Genomic DNA, 23,796 nt, shown 5'->3' with positions numbered 1-23,796 from the left:
ACCTTGAGAACATACTCATTAGTGAAATATGACACACGTGTAAACATCGTATTGTTTCATTAGTTTGACAAGCTTAAAGAGAAAACATGTATATGTGTATATATATGTATATAAAAAAGTTAAGATTAAAAAAAAAGAAAACGTGCATCCCAGAAACAGAAGGGACTACTGCAGGGTGGGAGGGGCCTCTCGGTGCGTTCTTGTGTGTCTTCCTTGATAGTTGACGCAGGAGGGCCCCACTGATCTCTGCTAGAAGCCTGGGTCCAGGTGCAGGGCTCAGCATGTTGTGCGTCAGGATGGGGACTAGGTGCAGGGCTCCGGCAGTGCTCTGCCCTTGTGGATATCGAGGCTGCTAACTAGCAGCTGGTGCCCACCTGCTCGGCCTCCCGCACAGGACGCCAAGCCCACAGCCCGGCCCACAGAGCTTGAGGAAAGCTGGGACACGGAGACTCAGACTCCAGCCCGGGTGAGCTGCACTCAGAGCAGGAGGCAGGGACAGCTGAGGGGCGTGACGGGGACACACGGGCTGCTGAGTGTCCGGGGGACTCTGGAGCAGGGCTGGGGCTTTGAATCCGCGCCCTCAGTCTGGTGCTTTGCCCCTGGAAACCGCACCGCGGACTCGGGGCTCCCGGGAGACGCCAGGTCCGCAGCCCCCCGGCGGGTCAGTCCTGCTCTTCGCTCCCAGGACTAGCAGGATTTCGGCCGGGGAGGGTTCCCAGGATGCACTCTTGGGTTTTGGCTATTGATCTGCCGTGAGTGCAGAGGTTATCTTCACGCAGTGGCCTTCCGTCCATCACAATGAAATTGAAAGGGAAGCAGTAGTCCCAAATTCATTCCTGGAAGCAAGCATTACCCTGATAGCAAAACTGGAGAAGCACCCAACTAAGAAAGAGAATTATGGGCCGGAAGGTTAGCTCAGCAGCACAAGCCTCTGCCTGGTAAGCCTGAGGTCGTGAGTTCAATTCCCAATATTAAAAAAAGAGCGAGAAAGAGAATTACAGGCCAATTTTCCTAGTGAACACAGATGCAAAAATTCTCAGTAGGATACTGGCAAACAATGCAGCAAGTCATCAAGAAGATTATACACCATGATCAAGTAGGATTCATCCCAGGAATGCAGGGATGCTTCCACATACATAAATCCTTAAATGTAACACACCATATTAACAGAGCCAAGGACAAAAATCATATGATCATCTCAAAAGGTGCAGAAAACACTTTTGACAAAGTCCAGCCCACTCATGATAAAAACCCTACAGAAAACCAGAATAAGTGGCCTTTATCTCAGTCTGATAAAAGCCATCTATGACAAACTAACAGCCAACATCATACTATAGGAACAAAAACTCAAAACTATCTAAAATCAGGAATAAGACAAGAATGTTCACTGTCTCCACTCCTACTCAACATAGTCCTCAAAACTTTAGCTGGAGCAATCAGACAAGGGAAAGAAATAAAAGGAATAAAGATAGGAAAGGCAGATATTTGCAGATGACATGATGTCCTACATAGAAGACCCCAAAACTCCACCAAGGCTACTAGATTTAATAAGCAAATTCAGTAAGGTTGCTGGATACAGAGTCAACACTTAAAAATCAGTAGCTTGAGGCTGGGGATTTAGCTCAGCGGCATAAGCGCCTGCCTTGCAAGCAGGCCGTCATGACTTCGATCCCTGGTACCGGTAAAAAGGAAAAAGACAAAAAAAAAAAAAAAAATCAGTAGCTTTTCCTGCCTCTGATTTGAACTCTCTTCTTCCTCCTCCTCCACCACTAGTACTATTCTTCCTTTGTTTGTTTGTTAGCTTGTTTGTTTTTGGCACTAGGGATTGAACTCACGCGCCAGACAGGCGCTTCTGCTTCTGAGCTAAACCCCCGGCTGCTTCTGCTTCTGTTCCTGCTTCTTCCTCCTCTTTCTCTCTCCCTCTCTCCCTCTCTTCCTCTCTCCCCACCTCCCCTCTACTGGGGAGTATTGAAACACAGGCTTTCCACTTTTTTTTTTTTTACTTACAAAATAAATTTGTCTTTTTCTTTTTTATTGGTGCTAGGGATCAAACTCACAACCACACACTTGCAAGGCAGGCGCTTATGCCGCTGAGCTAAATCCCCAGCCCCCAAAATAAATTTTTTGAGATAAGGTGTAGTTCAGGCCGGCTTTGAACTCACTATGTAGCCCAGACTGGCTTTGAACTCAAGGAGATCCTCCTGCCTCCGCTCCTCAAGTGCTGGTATAACAAGTGTGTGCCACCACACCGGGAAATTTTTTAGTTTTAAGACAGGGTCTGGACTGGGCATGGTCTTGTCATCCTCTTGCCTTAGACTCTCACAGTTCTGGGATTACTGTACCCATCTGAGGCTTTTTTCTTTTCTAATATTGGTGTTTAGTGTCCTCTTAGTATTGAACAATTTTTATTTTAGCTATAGGGATCAAACTCAGGTCCTCCTAAGTGCGGGGCAGGTACTCTATCACGGAGCTGTATTCCACCTCTCATGATGCAACAAATTCTATTTTGTGTTCTCATTTTCATTCAGTTCAAGATATTTTTCAGTTTCCTTTTTTGATATTTTAATTTATGACAGAAGTTAAATGTTATTTAGTTATTGAATATCTTTAGGGATATTTCCGTTATTGAATTTTTGGGGGGCCTTTTTAGACAGGGTCTTGGTATGTAGTACAGACTGGTCTTGAACTCACAGTGATCCTCCTGCTTCAGCCTTCCAAGTGCTGGGATTATACAGATGCACCACTACACCCTGCTTTTCTCTTACTGGTTTCTAATTTAATTTCACTGTAGTCAGAGAACATGCTTATCTCATTTAATGCTAGCAATGGGGCCTTAGTAAATGCTGCATGTGGATTTGAGAACAATGTGTGTTGTGCTCTCACATCAAGTGTTCAATAGATGTTTCTCCCACCTCGTCTGCCTCCCAATCGGTTGTGTAAATTATTCCGAGGTACTGAATGCCATCACTGTGGCCTTTTGTTTGTCTTTGTAGTCCTGTTAGTTTTTTTGCACCAAGTATTTTAAACTGTTTTATTAGATACAACCATCAGTATTATGGCTTTCTTCCTCCCTGTAAAATGACCTTTTTTATCTTTGTAATATTCTTTGCTCTACAACCTACTTTGATGCGGAGTTTTTATGTTGATCAGTATTAGCTTAGCATGGGGGTGCGATCTGGGGTGCAACCCAGGGCTGTGGACATTCAGATCAAGCACTCTTCCCCCAAGGTACATAACCATCCCAGATTGGCACAGTTTTTATTCTGTAACTTTTAACTTATTTGCATTTTTCTATTTAATGAACATTTCTTACAGGCAGCAAATAGTTGAGTGTGGCAGTTTTTCCCTCCCTTCCTCTCCCTCTTTTTTGAGACAGTTTTGTTATGTAGGGCAGACGGGCCTTGAACTTCCTTATGATGGGTTGTGTTTGTTTGTTTGAGACAAATTGGCCTTGAACTCCCAATGATCCTCCTGCCTTGTCTCCTGAGTGCTGTGATTACAGGTGTGTGTCATATCCAGTAAGACCCTGTTTCAAAAAACTAGAAGGAGAGATCAAGAGGGAGAAAGAGAGAAGGGAAAAAGAAGCAACAACAGAAATTTAACAGATTATTCAACTGTTCAATACACTAAAAAGTGTTCAGTCTCATTAATCATCAGGGATGAAGAGCAGCCACACCAAACCCCAGTGAGATACGGAGTAACCGCAATTCTCATGTGCTATTGGCAGAGCTGAAAAATAAAATAAGCACTTTGGAAAACTGTTTCGCAATATTCACCAAAGCTGAATACACACACCTCCAATGGCTCATAATTCTATTCTTAGGAATACATACAGCAGAAATGCATACATGCAGAGAGCAACACGGATCCAACAATGTTTACAAACATTTGCAACTCAAGAACTGAAAACAACCCATCACATGATCATGATACACTATGAAAGAGTATTACGGGGCTGGAGGTTTAGCTCAGCGGCATAAGTGCCTGCCTTGCAAGCAGGCAGTCGTGAGTTCGATCCCCGGTACCAATAAAAAGGAAAAAGACCAAAAAAAAAAAAAAAAAAAAAAGAGTATTATACAACCGTAAAAATAATTATTACAATGATATGGATTAATCCCACAAATAATATCAGAAAGAAATAGAACTCAGAAAGTTCTGGTTACATTTATGTCACATTCAAAAGCAGCAAAAACTAAAGTAATAGTTGGGATGAAACCATGGTTTCCATGTGAAAGATGAATGTTGAGGTCTGACAGGGGTCTTTATAGTCTCCCCAAGGACAATGGCCTGGGGTTGGGGATACAGCTCAACGGCACAGCACCTGCCTGGCAAGTATGAGGTCCTGAGTTCAACTCCCAATACCAAAAATCAAAAACAAAACAGAACAACCAAAGGATACTGGCCCTGTTTTTTCTTTAGTTCTAGGGTTGTTTCTTGATGTGTGTTCCCTTTGTGAGAATTCACTATGTAGTTTTATGGTTTTTTATTTTTTTTTGGCTTTTTCCTTTTTTATCGGCACCAGGGATCGAACTCACGACTGCCTGCTTGCAACGCAGGTGCTTATGCCGCTGAGCTAAATCCCCAGCCACCTCCCCCCCACCCCCCGCTTTTTTTTTTTTTTTTTTTTTTTTTTGGAGACACGGTCTTGCTATGCAATCCAGGCTAAACCTGAATTTACTGCGTAGTCTGGGCTGGCCTCAAACTTGTGACAATACTCCTGCCTCAGCCTCCCCATTTCTAGGATTATAGGTGTGCACCACCATACCACATTTGAATAAAAGTTTAGAAACACCGATAGTATATAGTAAGAATGCTTCTCCATATCCTCACAAGAGGGTTTGTTTTTGTTTTTGTTTTTGAGACAGTCTTGCTGTATAATTCAGGATGGCCTTGAACTTACCATGATCTTCCTGCCTGAGTGCTGGGATTACAGGCATGCACTATCATACCCAGCAAGAGGGTAAAGCTGACATCTCTTAATTACCGTATTTGATCATTTATCTCCTTAATTACCAAGTTGATTTTGAAAAACTGGGAGAGGGTTCTAAAATTATCTTGAACCAAATTCTAAGAGAGTTTGGGATTTACTGTGGGCTCTTTCCATGGATACCAACATCCCATTAATGAGAAGCAACTCAGCCCTGAAGTCAGCCTTAGTCCAACTCCACAGCACCAGAATTTTAAGTGTCAAAGAAAGGAAATTTGTGGAAGACCTGGGAAGCAGCAACACAGGCCAGAATCATGTGTCAAGGGAGTCTCAGGAGCAGCACAACTGGCGATATGATAGCTGGAGACAGTGGGACAGCTCCTGGGCATGATACATACTGCCCAGGTGCACCACTGCACATTCATGACTTCAACTGTGAGAAACAAGTGCCAGAAAGGAATTTTTAAAGAAAAACAACTTTCTGTCCTTCATCAGGCACAGAGACCTATACCTACACCCCACCTAGTAAATGAATCAGTGCCAACACGGGCTCATCCCACAGTAACAGATTCTAGTCCCCCCGCCTTTTTCTGGGTACCAGGGATTGAACTCACCACCTTACACTTGCCAGGCAGATGCTTACATCACCGAGCTAAACTCCTGGCCCCCTTCTTTTTTTGGAGCCAGGATCTCAATATGCAATCTTGCCTCAACCCTTGATCCTCCTGCCTCAGCTTCCCAGATGTGGGGATCATGGGCAAGCATCATGAAGGCAGAGAAAGATTGAATCATTTGTGATCAAGGAAGTCCACAAAACTCCCAACAATGCAGAGCTGGCAGCTGACAACTAAACGATCAATACCAGGAACATGGATGGACACTGGGAAATAAAGCTATTAATTGCCCATGCCATGAGAAAGCTGGCAGGCCCTGTGGCGAGCAGCCTGAACCAGCCTTTGCTGGTTCCAGGCAGCACAGAGGGCATTAAGGGATCAGACCACAGTGACCAGCGTCAGGCCATGAAGGAAAACAGGGGCCACACCTAGTCCTTGGGACCAGGGGAGCAAACAGGTAGAAGAAAAAGCTCCCACTTAGGCCATAGCAGAAAAGAGGGGTGCAGCTAATGAAGGCCACAGAGCAGAGCTCCAGTCCTTCCACTCGAGTGATTTGGACTTTCATAAAATGCCTTTCCGCTGCTAAGAAAGTCTTTCCCTTTGTTGGTTTGCATGCTGCATAAAATACATTATTTTGAAGATCAGGGTCTTGATCTCTCATGACATGCAAAAGAACAAACAAAAGAGCTAGCCAGGCATGGTGGCTCCCGCCTGTAATCCCAGCACTCGGGAGGCTGAGGCAGGAGGATCGTGCGAGTGCGAAACCAGCCTGGGCTACAAAGTGGGTTCAAGGCCAGCCTGAACTGCATAGAGACCCTGTCTCAAAGACAAAAAAAAAAAAAAAAAAAAAAAGAGCTTCTGAGCATGTGTCCTGCATTAGACCAGCCAGCCAATGTGGCCACTTTTGTCCTGATTGATCTGGGAAAAAAAAAAACTGTCTCACAGTGTCACCACGTGTAAGTCTGGCTGGCCTTGAATTAAGCAGCCCAGGCTGGCTTCAGACACAAAGCAATCCTTCTGCTTCAGCCTCCCCAAGTGCTGAGATTGCAGGCGTGCACCACCAGGTGCAGACTGCTCTCAATTTTACCACTTTTAAAAAATGTGCTACATGTTCTCAGCAACCAAAAATCATTGGCCAGGAATGTTTTCTGTGAGTGAATTTACTGATTCAATAATACCCCTTAGTATTATTTTTAGTATTCTCTTTTTAGGACAGGGTATGTCACCATAGACTGGCTAGCCTACAATTCTGATCCTCTTGCCTCAACTTCTCAAGTGTTGGGATTGAGCATGCACCACCATGTCTGGCCTCCTTTTGGTTGCTTTTACCTCTCTTTGGGAAATAGATGCAAAAGTACTGTCCTTTAAAAATGGTGTGGCCTTGGATATGGTGGTCCACAACCACAACCCCAGACTCGAGAGACTGAGGCAGGAGGATTGCCCCCAAGTTTGAGGCCAACCTAGGTTATGAAATTTAAAACCACCCTGACCCATACACTGGGACTCTCCAGGAGGACACACACAGAGCAGGTGCGGAGGCCATTCCTGATAGAAGTCACGTGGTCAGGTACGCATTTCTCAAAACATCTTGCCCTTGAGCATAACAGTCCTCTAACTTCATTCCTCAGTTTGGTTTCCAGGTTTTCTAGTCTACAAGATTTGGACCCTCTGACCCCCAGTCCCTTTCTGTATGAAAGGCAAGGCTGGTGTTTGCTGTTTCATTACAGTTCCAAGTGCCCTGGTTTGGGGCTGGACCCACACTAGCTGTCTGGTCACATGTGACACTACAGAGTAGTGGGGACATGTTTATTACCGGAGTAGCAGCAGAAAGGGAACAATTTAAATAAGGCTTTGATTCATCTTCAGCAGTAGTAGGAATTGAACCCAAGGGTGCTGTACCACAGCTACATGGCCACTCATTTTTATAAAACACTCAGGAGGCAGATGCCGAAGATCACTGTGCAGTCAAGACCAGCCTGGGCTACAAAGTAAGCTCAAGGTCAGCCTGAACTGCAGTGAGACCTGAGCCGTCTGGAAAAAAAAAAAAAAAAAATTCCAGTGTCACCAACCTCACCCCATCTGCGTTGATTTAATGTCTTGGCAGATGAGGATTTATTCAGTTGTAGAATACGACTCACTGATCAACCTCCAAACTACTATGAATAGAGTAACCCTACTACTTCATTACTAACCCCTTGCCACAGGATTCAGCCCTATTGAAGAAATCTGGTGGCTGGAGAGGAAAAGCATTACCTGATCATTTATATGCCACTGGGGGACTTGTCACAGAAAATATGCCATTCAGGAAACACCCATTTATAACTAGGAAGTGACTTTTAACTTTTTTTTAAAACAGGGTCTCACTACAGAATTCAGGCTGGCCTCAGTCATGGTGATCCCGCTTGCCTCAGTCTCCCAAATGCTCTTAAACTGTCTTTAAATTGAAACAACTGCTAAGTGTAAAAATGAATTTTAATCTTCAAATTAGCTTTTAAAAAGTGAGGACTTAATCACTAATTAATCATTTTAGGCAGAAGCCATGTTAAGAACCTCAAATATTCATATTCAACTATGACCTACTAGCTAATAAGCATACAGCCCTTTAGACTTGTTAAAGTATTTGTAACAATCTACTTAAATGTTTCTACACAATGGGCATGGCTGAGCATGCCTGTAATCTCAGTACTTGAGAGGTTAAAACAGGAGAATCACCATGAATTAGAGGTGAGCCTGGGCTAATAAACCGAGGCCAAAGTCAGCCTGAACTACATAGCAAGACCCTGTCTCAATAACCCAAAAAGAAATAAAAGTGATTAAAAATGCAATGTTTAAATACAGCAAGACCCGACAACAAAGGCTGACTTAATAATGGTTAAGTAATGTTGGCTTTTTAGTCTTAGGAAAACTGAATTCTATAAAACAGCGGTGTGCCTTTGGGCAAGTTCCATGTCTGCTTACTGAGCCTTCCTACGTGCAGAATGCAGGCAGCAACTCACCTGATTACTCTTAAGCTGTAAGCTAGACGCCTGAAGCAGTACAGAAGTGACACAGTGCCTGGTATACACGGAGCACAGTTGACAAGTCAATGTTAACTAAGAATCGGTTACATCAATTAAATCCAAGTAACTCTACAGAGATGAACATGTTCCCCTTTCAGATTGGAGTCACTTCTAAAGGTATAATGGTCTTTTTAATGACTCACTTCAGAATTCTATTGTTACAAAAATCAGTCTGCCTTTATCTCCATTTCGTAGTATGTTTACTACGCAGTGCCAGCATCCATGCACAGCAGCTAATTTAGGATCCTTTTAATGACACGGTTGAGGACCAATGTCAGATGTTTTACACTTCCATTTCTCATTTCAGTGAACAGTTAAAAACTAATTCCCATCTTCAAAATATAACCTTGAAGATTTGCCATCCAAGACACACATCTTAAAGCAAAGGTATAAATTTGTTACATGTATAACAAGCTGTTTTTGGAAGCAAGTTTTAGAAAGCCTCTAGGTTTAAAACATTTTTCATGCTGGATGTGATACATGCCTACAACCCCAGCACCTGGGGAGGCTGAGGCAGGACGACCATCTCAAATCTGAGGCCAGCCTGGGCTAGTGTTCAGTGTGGGAGCTGCCTGTAAAACACTACTAATCCTTTGAGTGCTTTAAAACCTGGGACAGAATGTTTGGCTTTCACTGCATCAGGCAGGTATGAGGCATGTAATAGAGGAAACAGAACCAATCAACCTATAAACCACACAGTTGCTCTAAATGAACAGTGGAGAATGATTTATATACAACTGTCTCCTATTATTTGGTAGTAAAGCAATTCACAAAAACACTTAACTGTTAGCACATACTTAAAATGAAAACTATCAGGATATCATTCCCCTGTTTTGTGTTTTTGGTTTTGGGTACTGGAGATCAAACTCAAGACCTCATGCTTGCCAGACAGGCACTTAGGCCGCTGAACTAAATCCCCGGCCTAGTTTCTTAAACCTTTGTTATCAAGCCTGGAATATATGCAACTACATCAACATCTTGTTTTACAGTCACATGTGAAGAAGCATTTGCTAACAGAAAAGTCCTGCTTTCAGACACAGGAAATCTAGAAATTATCTTACAGATATACACCCAAATACACAAAAACCACTGCAATGGTAGAATTTGTTTTTATAATAGCAAGGCTGGAAACAACTTGTCTAAAATAATAAACTGAACTGGGCATGGTGGTGCATACTTTTAATTCTAGCACTGGGAAGTTTGTTTTTAAATCGGTACCAGGGATCGAACTCACGACCATGTGCTTTGCAAGGCAGGCGCTTATGCCGCTGAGCTAAATCCCCAGGCCCTAGCACTGGGAAGTTGAGACCAAAAAGATGGCAAGCTTGAGCCCAGCCTGGGTAACTTGGTTAGACCCAGTCTCAAAAAATAAGGTTTGGGGAAATAGACTGGTGGAATGGTCCTGGGTTCAATTCCCAGTTACACTGATGTATAAACTCCAGTATCTCGGGAAGACACTACAACATTGAGTTTTCTGGGAAGGTAAAATATTGAGAATGGATTATTCACTGGTTTTACCACTCATCTTTTCAGGAAAAGCCCATACCATTTACCACAACCAAAGTGGATTATACTGACAGAGTCAGCCGTAAGTGGCTCCACACCCCCAAAATTCCATGGTAGAAAATGACCCATAATTACACCTTATGTTAAATATACACATTGTACTTTAATGATTAACATAAATATTGTGTTACTAACTGATTTGGAAACAGGACATATAATCAATTGACTTAGATTACTTAGTGTTCTTCACATCCAGATTACAGGCAGTATTTTTTCCAAAATATACATCTTGGGGAGAAAGAGACATGATTTATGGAAGAAAGAGGGGAGGTTTTTTTCACATTCAGGCAAATATAATACTGTCAAAAGTGTTTGAACTAAAGATTTTATTTTAGAAGTGTAAAGGATGAAGGCGCAGTATATTTGGCATTTTTAATTTAGGTTTGTTTTATTTAAGTTTAATGTTAATTCCATGCTGTGTTTCAGTAAGAACAATACAGATTCTGTATCTGTGGCTCCAGTCAGATATCCAGTAGTACAAATTAGCTTCAAGTTACACATACTGAACAAAAGAGGGTGAGCGAGCGAAGTGGGGGAGGGGCAGAGGGAAAGAGGGAAGAAGAAACAAAGACCTGAACACGCATGCAGGCTTTTCCATACCACCTTCAATGCTACCTGCTTCAGAGGGAGAGTAAAGTAGGCAAGAATGAGCAGCCACGGATTGTTGAACTGTTACCAGCACCATGCTTTTCAGCAACATTTCAGCAGAGTGTAAAACACTTTTTTATAGCAAAACCATTGGAACAAACTCCCCCCAAAACAACCTTTAACCGCCTCAAGCTAACACCCAATTAAGTTTAAACATTGGTATAAAATGTAATTTAAACAATTAGAAAAGGGAAAAATGATACCACATCTCTACAGTATGATCACTCTCTCTTAGATGCATCACCTAGAAGTCTAATGGCTTTCAAATACAATCTCCATTTCTAATGGTGATCTTGCCACATCTGGCACGCAGACAATACAGTAATGCTGAAAAAGCTTCTATGCAGTCCTGTTAGTGTCTTAAAGAACCTAAAAGCTGGGACCAGTAAAATCCACAGAAATTCACTCTTGCCTTTAAGAACTTTTGAAAACTGTTTAAAAAAAAAAAAAAAAAAACAAAAAAACAAAAAAACAAAAAAAAAAAAAACAGGGCAGGAACCTAAATTCTGAGACCAAATGTAAAAGTCAGATTTGGTGGTTCTCAGTGACAATGGGGACTCTCCAAGGGGTGGGATGGGGAGGAGTGGGGTTGTCAGAGATGGTTTCTCTTATTGGCTTTTATGTCTCACTGATTTTCATCTTCCACATCCTGCAGCGCTTCTTTATTCTGCTCTTCACCTACAAGAAGACAAAATTATTTCATATTGATTAACTCAGACTATAGTAGTCACAAACATGTCCTAAGGACTCTCTATTTGCTACAGCTGTTATAACACAGACACAGGCAAAAGGCCTTCTAGTATGCTTCACACCTGAGATGTCCAAACCGAAAAGGGCTGTTGATCATGATCCTGAAATTGTTAATAGTCAAAATGAAGGGGGGGAGGGATCTGATGCACAAAGTCAATGTTTTAATGCTTTAAAAAGCTCTTGAAGTGTACAGCCAAAGTAACTGTATTTTAAAATTGACTTTCAAGCTTTCATGTATATCTTGGGTCAAAATACTCTTTCTCAATAACCTCACCTCTTCAAAAATCAGAGTATTTTGCTCAGTTATCAGAAATGCTTCGAAAAAGTGAACTGAGCAGTAAAACGTGCCAAAGGCATTCTATCTATAGTGTTTTTGTCGTGGCAGTGGTGGATAATCTGCTGTTGTAAATAAACATTCAGTATTTTGTATCTTGATCATATATATCAAACTACAGCCAGATTCCTCACTTCACAGTGCAACTGCATGCTCAAAGTACCAGATTACTGAGGTTATTTAAAAAGGGCATTTGGACCAGTTTTCTCATGCTGTTTCTCTTTTCTCTCTGTACATAACAATTAGCCTAAGGAGTTTCAATTGCACTATGACATGCAACAATAGAAAGCCAGTCTGTTCAACTGGAAGGTCATCTACCTTAAGCATTGAACAAGTCAGCCATAATAAAGCATGCAGAGGCTTAAGTAAAAAATTATATTCTTTTGTACTTTAAACAAATTACATATAATTTCTAGTTAATAGTCTGAAAAAAAATCAAGAACCAATTAATAGTGGGGGGATATATAGCTCAGTAGCAGAGTGTGTGCTTAACATTCACAAGGTCCTGGTTTCAATCCCTAGTACCTCATAAAAATATTAGACCCTATCTAAACTATAAAAAAATTTTAATAGTTGAAATGACACCCACCAACTCATAATCCTTGATATATTGTTTAATCAAGACAGACACATAACACTAAGACTGGCCTCCTACAAACATGAAGTGTTTTCACTCAGAATAACTTTTAAACCTTTAATATGAAAATAATGTTATTGTAGCATTAAAATCTCTCATAATAAAAAATGTTTAGCACTGGTAGGTAACTATGAAGTGTTACTTCAAGCACAAAGATTTTTGACTTGTAATATACAAAAGAACATGCAAGACAAAAATAACCATCAAGACAGAAGTGAGAGATAGCCAACTGTTCCCCAAAGAACAATAATATATTCAAACTTGGGAAACAAGAAAGATCACATTCGTTCGTATTTTTAACAGAAGTACACTTCCAAAGTACAGTTAATATACAACACTAGAACCCACTGTAACTCATCCATAAGCTTACTGCTTTGCCAAAAGTTTCAAATAACTTTGGCATAAAAGTCACATAAGCCACTTTATCATGTAAGTCATATCCAACCAGACATAGGCAGGAGTAGCAGGCCATAATAGATGTCTTAGAAGGTTTAGCACCTTGGAATGTAGAACAGCCAGTTTTATAAGCAACAGGATAAATAAGGCAGGCATGATTAGTGAAGAACCAAAACTAAAAGCAAAGTTCACTGTGCCATGATAATGACTTACAAAGTAGAGTTTTTAGGAAAGGAAGAGTTGGATTTTCCTTTAGGAATCTATATTGCAAGGAGAAAGGGAGGGAGAACAATCATATGAAAGCAACATTACAAGAAAAGTAAACCAAGAGCAGGACAAAGGAAAACATCAATGATACAGTCATCAGATTTTAGTTTTGTATTTTGTATAGAATTTAGTCTAAGAAATAATCTGTCCAACCCTTCCTTTTACTACTACTAAAATGTGATAATACTCTCTTTAAAGGTACAGAAAGGAGAAAAAGAACTTCCCTGATAGGCATTTCTTTGCCCATTGTTTCTATTTTTCCCCCAAGGGAGAAAAGACTGGCAGAGAAAACAAAATGAAATATTTCTCTTATGGTCAGAGAAAAGATCAGAAATTGTTGAGGAAAAAGCAATGATCCCTTTGAATATTGATGACTCAATGTACTTTAACAAACAATATTTTTCTGCAGTACTAAGACATACGTTTCTGAAAAAGTATTTCTTCAGAAATCTTCAATTCAATATATTTTGATACTTTTTCATAGCCAATAAAAAGAGACAACCATCTAAATGATCCATAAACTAATGAAAGTAATATTCTAAAAATTACCAATTCAGTAACAAGTTTTTCATTACTTAACATTGACTCTGTATCACAAAACAAATTTACATGTAGTATAATCCATTTTAGCAAAACTGGTAAATAATTTCCTAGTTCCCGTTTTAAGAGAAAACGCAAGTGCTTGCACTGTTAAACTACCATGCTGTTCTGCATACCTGTAGTCCCAGCACTAGAGGCTGAGGCAAAAAGATTACTGTAAACCCAAACCTAGCCTGGGTTACACAGTGAATTCAAGGCCATCCTGAACTATATAATGAGACCCAGTCTAAAACAACAAAACAAAACACTACCATGTTTCTTCACTGCAAGTATTTTAAACTAAAGCTATCTAATTTAGTAAATTTTAAATGGAAATGTTTCAATAAAATTTAATCAATTTTATAGTGTGAATGAGTTAAAACCAGATTTCTCTAGATTAAAACTGTTCCAGAATTAGAGATAAACCTGTTAAAATGTAACAACTTTGTATAAAAGCGCCTGCCTTGCAAGCAGGCAGTCTTGAGTTCGATCCCCGGTACCGATAAAAAGGAAAAAGACCAAAAAAAGAGAATACAACTGTATTCTGTTTAAATATGAAACATTTTTCTTTTTTTCTTGTCTTTTTCCTTTTTATCGGTACCGGGGATCGAACTCACGACTGCCTACTTGCAAGGCAGGTGCTTATGCCGCTGAGCTAAATCCCCAGCCCCCGAAACATTTTTCTTGATTGACCAATTAGTGGCTATCAGTGAAAACGACCTAGAGCAGAATCAGAAAATACAAATATTTTTAAAGAAGAAAATATAAAAAATATTTTTAATGTTTTTTAAAGAGAATATAAAAATATTTTTAATGTTTTTTAAAGAAAATATAAAAATTTGGGCCAGGGATACAACTCACTGGCATAGTGCCTGCCTAGTAAGTGTTGAGTTCAAATCCCAGTACCAAAAATAAAGTGAAATAAAAATTTCACTAATTAGCAACCTAAGTTAGCTAATGTTTTTAAAAAGGCATTACACAACCCAAGTCCACCTCTGTTACCTGCACCCTTAAATACTATATATGTGGACCAGGGATTTAGCTCAGCAGCATAGAGTCCACCTGGCAAGTGCAAGGTTGTGAGTTTGATCCCCAGTAACAAGAAAAAAAAATAAAGAAATAAAAAACTGCTGTACACATCTCCAAAAATGGGCAAGGTATAATTCACATAGGACAAAGCAATTACTATTTAACAAGCCTCTCCACTACGTGTTTTCCTTTTATTTTCTCAAAAACAGAAATGTAGGCCAAGGATTCAGTTCCGCGGTATGACACCTGCCTGGTAGCACAAGGTCCTGAATATGATTCCCAGTTAAAACGAAACGGAAATTAAAACAGAGATGTGGTACTAGTCTTCTCTGAGCTGTGGAGCGACTATGTACAGTCTGCCGCAGTATCTAGCCATTCTTGATAGTTACTGTTAAAACACAACAGGATGTTAAGATAGAAGAAAACTAAGTTATTTGATTAGAGGCAGTAAAGTGCCTCTAGGCTCCAATGACTACAGATGGTTGTCTAAAGTGCTGTATGAATAGTACTGTATCTATGGTTCCATTTGACTGTTGGAAAAGTGTCAGAGTAGGTCACATGTCACATCTCTTGTGCCAATCCTGATCCTGTCAAACACATAAACACACCTCATAAAGATTTACAAATTCTCAGGCAGGAGGATGGTTGTGAGTTCAAGACCAGCCTGGGCTACAAAGTGAGCTCAAGACTAGCCTGAACTACATAGCGAGACCCTGTCTCAAAAAGACCAAAAAGGGGCAGGGGGAATTCACCTAATTTTCATGATAGCACCATAATCTACAATTACAACTTAAGTCTCTTTCTGAGGAAACAATGTGATAGCACACATACTTTCAGTCACCTTTTACAAGTATATATAATATTCCCAAAGAGCACAGCATGGTTTGAACAGAGAATGTGCTGAGTCTAAAGCAATGAATGTCACATATACTCCAGCTCTTAAAGGAAAGGCAACTAAAACTGACAAAATTCTTCCTTTCAAACTCTACTGCAACCACCACACCAACTAAAAACCTGTCTCTTGATCACAGCACACTAGTTTGTCCTCTTCTCTGCATCTGTCAATAAACTACCACAGGTAAAAATGATCTCTGGGGACTATGGATATATAGCTCAGGAGCATAGCACAAACTAAGCAAGCACAAAACATAAATCCCTGGCACCAAAAGGCGCGGGGGGGGGGGGGGGGGGGAGTATTTTTTGAAATAGGATACAATGAACATGACAAATTTGAACTTCTAAAATTAAAGTAAAAATTTGCATGTGTTTGCCAAATTAGATTCTATAATGTAATCCAGCAACAGTTTACATTTGAAAATCTACCAGAAGTAAAACCAGCCTGCATTAGATCTCCCAGGATCAGGCATGGTGGTACATGCCTATAACCCCAGCACTTGGGAGACTGTGGCAGGAAGATTGCTACAAATTCAAGGCCAGTCTAATAATTACACAGCAATACTCTTGTCTCAAGGGAGGGAACGAGGAAGGGAGGCCTCCTGACAGACCTAGGGTTAGGGTTACAGTTCATTTCCCTGTAGTCCAATAGGGAAATGAATCCCTTTTTATATAGAGTATTTCCACATAGGAAAGACAATTCACCTAGTTTTAAATAAAATTAACCTCAACCCAACTCTAAACTGCTTTTTCTCCCATCTTTCTTGTCCTCAACCTTCAAAACATGGTATGGGAGGGGAAAAAAAAACTGAGTTTAACAAATTACTAAAGCAAAAGTTTTAAATGTTAAGATTTCACTTTTCTAAACAAGTCTTTTACTTTGTCATCTCAAACCCCGAAACAGAAGACTATACTGATACCATTTCCTATAAAAGCAGCAATTAAAATGTGATAGTTTATAATAGCAATTCATCTAAATTATAGCTTGATACAAATACTAAAATTTCTGAAGAATACATTATATGGTAATTGAAAGACAATCATTTCATTTCAAGTTTGCTTACCGTCACCCTGCATGTCTGAAGTCCATAGTGTCAGATTATCACGTAACAATTGCATGATAAGTGTAGAGTCCTTATAGCTTTCTTCACTCAGTGTATCCAGTTCTGCAATTGCATCATCAAAAGCTGCTTTTGCCAACCTAAAAGTAGTAAATATTTTACAAAAATGAACTCAACAAGTCCAAAACTAGCGATCCATCTAGTTTATGTGAGTGTATTATGGTAACAATGATCTATCAAAAAAACCCAGGTATGGCAACAAAAAGTAACTCAGAATTAACACACTTATAACAGGTGTGAAGGCACACGTCTATAATCACACCACTTAGGAGGCTGAGGCAGGAAGATCACCATGACTTTGAGACTAGCCTGGGCTATGTGAGACCCCACATCCTAACCCAATCCTCAATTCCTGCCATCAGGATCAAATCCAGGACCCAGCACACTGAGCCACACTGAGCCAAGCACCCTGCCACTGAGCACTCCTAGTCACCCTTTCCATTTTTCTATTTTAGTCTGAATTGTTTCTAGCTAAGTAGTACACACTGACCTTAACTTTTCAACCATTCTGCTCCGTCACCTGAGTAGCTGGAATTATACACCCATACTTTGTACTGGACTATTATCAATGACAGGCTAAAAGAACACGCAGATCAAATTTCACCTGAAAACTACCAGAATATACACATAAAAAGGTACTTCTCAAATTCTATTCAAAATTCACGTACATCATTTTTTTGTCTTTTTGAGACAGAGTCTCATCACTACAGTTCAGGCTGACCTTGCAATCCTCTTGTCTCAGCCTCCCAGAATGCTAGGATTAAGGGCATGCATTGCCACACCCAGTTTATATATTGTTTTTTAAATTTTAACTTATTGGGCCAGGCAGGATTACACACCTGTAATCCCAGCGTATAGGTGACTGAGGCAAGAGGATCACTATGAATTTGAGGCCAGCCTGGGTTACATGGTAAGTTCAAGGCCAGCCTATACAGTGACCTTATCTCAAAAAATAAAATAGAAGATAGGGGGCTGGGGATTTAGCTCAGCGGCATAAGCGCCTGCCTTCCAAGCAGGCAGTCGTGAGTTTGATCCCTGGTACCAATAAAAAGGAAGAAAACCAAAAAAAAAAGAAGATGGAAAAAATTTATTGGTACATTCTAGATACACACAATGATCACACTGATTATAGGGAATCTGTACCTTTACATAATACACTGGGGTTTTTTTTCCCTCCCTACTTATGCAATTTTAATGCAAAAATAAAAACTTGGACCACAAGTGTTTTCTCGCATGATGACCCACCCTTATACTGTATAGTTCTTTTTCTGGCCCAAACTCAGGGCCTGTTTTTTTTTTTTCCTATCTTTAATGACAGTTTGTGAGTGAGAGAGAAAAGAGAAAGACAGAGGATATGAATATAGGGCCCAGGCAGAAGGATATAAAATTCCAGCCCAGTCAGACAAATTAAAACTCAAAACTTAAAAAAAGATTGGATATAAAGTCCACTGTGAAGGCCTGGAGTTCCACTGAAGGGAAAAAAGAGAAAGAGAGAAAAAGGGACAAACCTAAGGTGAGGAGACAAAATCTTGGACTTCATCTTGAAGTTTAAAAAGAATTTAACATGTTAAGGAGGCAAGGAAGGGAGAAAAGGCAACATAGACTTCATGAATATGTGACTGTAGAGGCCACTTGGTATGTTTTAACATTTAGTGATGAAGACTATCAGGTTAACAACATAACAATGAAAAGAGGAGCCAGGTATGACAATGCATACTTGTACCTCCTGCACTGTGGAGCTGAGGCAGGATTTCAAACTAAAGGCCACCCTGGACAAGATAGCAAGATCATGTCTCAAAAAATAAAGAGCTGAGGATGTAGCTCAGTGTATAAACCCTGGGGTTCAATTCCGTGGGTGTGGGTGTGTGCAAAGTGGGTGAGTGACAAAGCAAGAATGAAGTGCTATTTCAAAGAAATTATTTCATAAAAAAGAAATTATTTCAGAAACCCAAGAGAAGAAGTAACATGGGAAAGTAAAAAGAGTACACTTCAGTATTTTAAAGACAAGGCTGCTTCAGGCTAGTATTGAACTCATCATGTAGCCAACAGGCTGGACTCATACTCAAGACAATCCTCCTGCCTCAGCCTCCCAAGTACTGGGATTTCAGGTGTACACCTCCACACCCACCTACACTTCTGATTGAAGCAAAAGTAATGCAAGTGACTTAAACTGGAGAACAGTGAAATATTAACTCAGTAGTGCTATTAGCTTAACAGCTGTAAGACTCTTGGTTACAGTCTATTCAAAAGCTCAATTTGCCATTTAGATGTTTTTATAGATGAATCAACACTGCAATGTACTGAAGCGAACCCACCTTGTATCAAGAAAATTGCTCTGCATGGAACATCTAATTCTTACATAATCAAGAATATGGAAGGGCCAGGGATGAAAAAAAGCATATGGCTCAATGGTAGAGTACTTTGTCTAGTGTGCATGAAGTCATTGGTTTAACTGCCAGCACTGCCTAACAAATAAATATACAAAATATCCAACAATATATAACCAAAAATACTTTATGACTGGTGGTTGAAAAGTATTTCAAGAGTCAGGGATATAGCTCAGTGACATAGTGCCTGCCTGGGAAGCTCAAGGTACTGAGATCAATTCCCAGTACCAAGAAAAATATATATATTTCAGCTATTCCTGATATACAGCTAAGGAACTTTACTCAACAAAACAAAATAAGCTATAAACACAATACAAAGCCCAGAAATAAACTCTCACACAAATACAGGCAGTTGGTTTTCTAAAAGGATGCCAAAACCAATGACAAAAGGCAATCTTCAACATATGTTGAGGAAACTGGGTATCTACATGCATTACATGAAAGGGGACCATTACATGAATACAAAAATAAATTCAAAGTGGACAGCAGCCGTTCCTGTAAACACATACACGCACAAAAGATCACATCAGGTATGATGCATCTACTTGTAACCTGTTACTGAGGAAGATGAAACAGTCTAAATTTGAGGCCAGAAACAAAAGGGGCTACAGACATAGCAGAGTGGTAAAGGGTTTGCATTGTATACACAAGTCCTAGATTCATTCCTAAGTAGTGTCCCCCAAAAGAACAAAACAAACATGATCAAAGACCTAAAACTATGAAATACTTGGAAAAAAGTATAAGGGAAAACCTTCATAATACTGCATTTGAGCACTGGGAATTTAGCTCAGCAACATAAGAGCCTGCCTGGCAAGCATGAGGTTGTGAGTTTGAGCCCCTGTACCACACACACAAAAAATAAACAAACAAAAAAAACCACTGCATTTGGCATTGACTGCTTTTTTTTTTTTTTTTTTTTTTTTAAATTGGTACACAACTGTGCTTTGCAAGGCAGGTGCTTATGCCACTGAGCTAAATCCCCAGCCCTGGCAATGACTGCTTACATGTCAAAGCACAGGAAATAAACAAAAAAAAGGGGGGGGGCAAGATACAACAGGGGCAATGACGCATACTTATAATTCCAGCACTCAGGAGACTGAGTTAGGAGGATCTCTAAGAGTTTGAGGCCAGCCTGCACTCCATAGCAAAACCTTGTCTCCAAAAACCAATTTAAAAAAAGAAACTGAGCTTATAGTATTTGTAACTTTTTTGCATCATGACACAGTATCAAGACAACCACTAGGAGAAATCATTTAGCCAGTAAGATCAATATCTAGAATATACAAAGAATTCTTATATCTCAACATAAAAAAAAACAAAGAACAGACAAACAGCACTTCTTCAAAAAAGTTGTAAGAAAGCACCACATGTGGTAACACACACCTATAATCTCATCACTCATAAGGCTGAGGCAGGAACATCACTGTAAGGCTGGACTACAAAGTGAGCTCAAGGCCAGCCTGAATTGCACAAGGGGAGACCTTGTCCCAAAAAGATCAAAATATCAAAAACAAAACAAAACAAAACCAAAAAAAAAAAAAAAAAACCAGGAAAGCTACGCAAATTATCAATGAGAAAATGAGAATATGCTCAATACTACTGATCAGAGAAATGCAAATCAAAATCATAATGAGACCAGAACTCACATATATTGCTGGTGGGAATGTAAGAATGGCACAGCATTCGCAAAAAACTACTCTATGGTATATGCTTCTAATAATTGTAGCACTCTGGGAGGCTGAGGCAGGAAAATAGCAAATTCAAGCTCAGCTCAGTTCAATCCTCAGTAAGGATGGAAGGGTGATTAAAATACAAGCACAGGGCCAGGGATTTAGTTCAGTGGCATAACATCTGCGTGGCAAGCATGAGGTTGTGAGTTCAATCCCTGGTACCACAAAAAATAAAATGAAATAAAATCACAGAATTACCATGATCCAGTAAATCTCCTAGGTAAGGCTGAAAAACTGGGATTCAAAGATTTTGTGTGCCAATGCTTATAAGCCCCAACAATTAGGAAGACAAATGGTAAGAAGAAGCACAGCTATCCAACAAAAAAGATAAATGAAGCTGGGCACGGTGGTGCATTCCTGTAATCCCAGCACTCCAGAGGCTTGAGGCGGGAGGAGTGTTGCAAGTTCCTGGATTACAAAGTGAGCCCAGGCCAGCCTGAACTGCATAATGAGAGCCTGTCTCACACAGACCAAAAAAAAAAAAAAAAAAAAAAAAAAAGAATGAGTAAACACAATACGTGTCAAATACCTAAGACAAATATTTATAGAATGGATGTGAAACTTTAATGCACAAATGACTCTGGAAACATGCTGATTGAAATAAGGTATTTTGCATGTTTATTTCATACATATATGCGTATTTCATACTCATATGAAATACCTACACCAGGCAAATTTAGAGACAATGTAAAGTGGGGTATACTAGGGACAGGGGTTGGGGGGTAAATGGGGAGTTAAAAGTTCTCAATAGTTAAAAGTACTCAGTAGTTAAAAGTTTGGTTTTGGTAGGGTGATGAAAAGGTTCTGAAACAGAACCACTGGTAACAGTTCTACAACACTGTGAACATATAGTACTGAGTATGTCCTGTACCTTTTGTTTTATTTTGTTTGGAGACAGGTCTCACTATGTAGTTCACACTGGCCTTGAACTCACTATGTAGGCCAAGACTGCCTGAAACTCATGGCAGTCCTCTCCTCTGAGTGCTCAGATTAAAGGTATGCGCCACCTGGCTCAGGAGTATTATGATCTTAAAATGGTTACAATAAAACCAGGTGCTGTAGTGCTTGCTTGTAATGCCACACTAGGAGAATAAGACACAAGGACACACAGTTCAAGTAGTGTCTAAGCAACTGAGACCCTATCTCAAAAAATGAGGCTGGGGATATAGCTCAGTGGCACAGCACCTGCCTGGTAAGTGTAAGGTCCTGAGTTTGATTCCCAGTACAAAAAAATGAAAATAGGGTTGGGGATATAGCTTAATGAAAAGGTCTCATTTAAGGAAAAAAAGACTGTAATAGTAAAATTTTTTCATTCATTCATTCAGATTTTGAGGAAGGTAGTTCAGTTGGCCTATAACTCACAATGATCCTTCTGCCTCAGCCTCCAAAGTGCTGGGATTAAAGGCATACACCACTGAAGCTGCCCCTTCCCGGGGTCAAGATGGCGTCTGCCAGCCGGGTCGCCCAGGTAGTCAAGCCACATATACCATTAATAAGGTTCCTTGATAGAAGAGACAATCCTAAACCCAGTGTATTAGAAGCTTTGAGATCAGCAGGGATCCCATCTCACTCTTCTGTAATTTCACAGCCTTCTAAGGGGAGTAAATCACCAGAGATGCTGATACATCCAGGTCCACTAGACACTGCAGAAATACTAAAAACACTACCTCAGAAATACAGAAGGAAACTAATATCTCAAGAGGAAATGGAGTTTATCCAACGTGGAAGTCCAGAATGATTGTGGCTGCTGTTTGTCATCAGACAAAAGAATTATCTTTATAGTGAAGGACTTACAGAATGACATGAAAAGCTGTATATTAAACAACCTTAATAAATATTCTGCAAAAATGGGGCTGGGAATTTAGCTCAGCGGCATAAGCACCTGCCTTGCAAGCAGGCAGTCGTGAGTTTGATCCCCGGCACCAATAAAAAGGTAAAAAAAGACCAAAAAAAAAAAAAAAAAAAAAAAAAAAATCTGCAAAAAGAAAAAAATACAGAAAATTTTAAAAAAAGGGCATACAACACCACAACCCAGTTTTAATATAATTTTAAAGACATTCATTGAACTTGGAGCTACAGTAACAAAAACTAAGAATAAGGCAAAGTAAAAGTGAAAAAAAATCATTTAATTTACATCTATGAGGTAAAATATTATGTGAAAACAAAAAACATGGCTAACAGGTGAAAAAGTTTGCCTGCAATCCACAGTGAGAGGGAAAGGAGGGAGAAGGAAGGGAAGGGGTGAGGAGAGAGAGAGAGAACATAATCTAGCAGACAAAGTCTCTAGTTCAGTCTCTAGCACATCGGAACACACAGACAAAAACTCCGTAACAAATGAAAATTACAAAATGACATTCACTAAGAGAGTAGCTTATTAAAAGAATGCCTATGTAAGGCATAGCAGTACAGCCTAAGTAATACCTACTCTCTGAGACTAAGGTAGGAAGATAGCCAATTCAAGGCCAGTTTAGGCAATTTAGCAAAAACCTACAGCAACAGGATAAAGGTGTGCTTTGTCTGGATCCAATTCCCACTAATGAGGACCATCTCCCACTTCCCAAAAAAGCTTGTCCATAAAGACTGAAAATTAGGGGCTGGGGATTTAGCTCAGCAGCATAGGCAACTGCCTTGCATGCAGGTAGTCGTGAGTTCGATCCCCGGTAACGATAAAAAAGAAAAAGACAAAAAAAAAAGAAAGAAAGAAAAGACTAATACACAAAAACTGAATTGATTTTATCAAAATCCTCTCCTGAGACTGGTGATTTAGTTTAGTAGCATAAGTGCCTGCCTGGCAAGCACAAGATCATGAGTTCAATCCTCTGTACAAAAAAAAAAAAAAACTACAAAGCCAAAATTCC

General features: G+C 40.0%; 2 protein-coding genes across 3 annotated transcripts in view; one reads left to right on the top strand and one right to left on the bottom strand.

Moving 5' to 3' along the window:
* Positions 1 to 10,528: 10,528 nt before the first annotated feature.
* The window catches only part of Ywhae (tyrosine 3-monooxygenase/tryptophan 5-monooxygenase activation protein epsilon), a 46,418-nt gene continuing 33,150 nt past the window's right edge, over positions 10,529 to 23,796 (bottom strand). Inside the window, exons 5-7 of one of the 2 annotated variants that reach the window (XM_013152255.3) lie at positions 16,765 to 16,901; positions 13,145 to 13,191; positions 10,529 to 11,492 (exon numbers count right to left, since the gene is read on the bottom strand). In XM_013152255.3, coding sequence (XP_013007709.1) covers positions 13,184 to 13,191; positions 16,765 to 16,901 — 145 coding nt within the window. In that variant the 3' untranslated portion in view covers positions 10,529 to 11,492; positions 13,145 to 13,183. The remainder of the gene's footprint in view (positions 11,493 to 13,144; positions 13,192 to 16,764; positions 16,902 to 23,796) is intronic. The other variant, XM_003469685.5, reaches the window with a different exon arrangement.
* Positions 21,527 to 22,786, top strand: LOC134476219 (alpha-ketoglutarate dehydrogenase component 4-like). Its single transcript, XM_063249683.1, has 2 exons — positions 21,527 to 21,543; positions 22,343 to 22,786. The coding sequence occupies exons 1-2, from the start codon at positions 21,527 to 21,529 to the stop codon at positions 22,674 to 22,676; spliced, it is 351 nt and encodes a 116-aa protein (XP_063105753.1). The 3' UTR covers positions 22,677 to 22,786.

This window comes from Cavia porcellus, unplaced genomic scaffold (assembly GCF_034190915.1).
Source record: "Cavia porcellus strain 051 isolate PalLab524CR breed Dunkin Hartley unplaced genomic scaffold, mCavPor4.1 scaffold_6, whole genome shotgun sequence".
NCBI lineage: Eukaryota > Metazoa > Chordata > Mammalia > Rodentia > Caviidae > Cavia > Cavia porcellus.
This window is presented reverse-complemented; position numbering and strand designations above follow the sequence as displayed.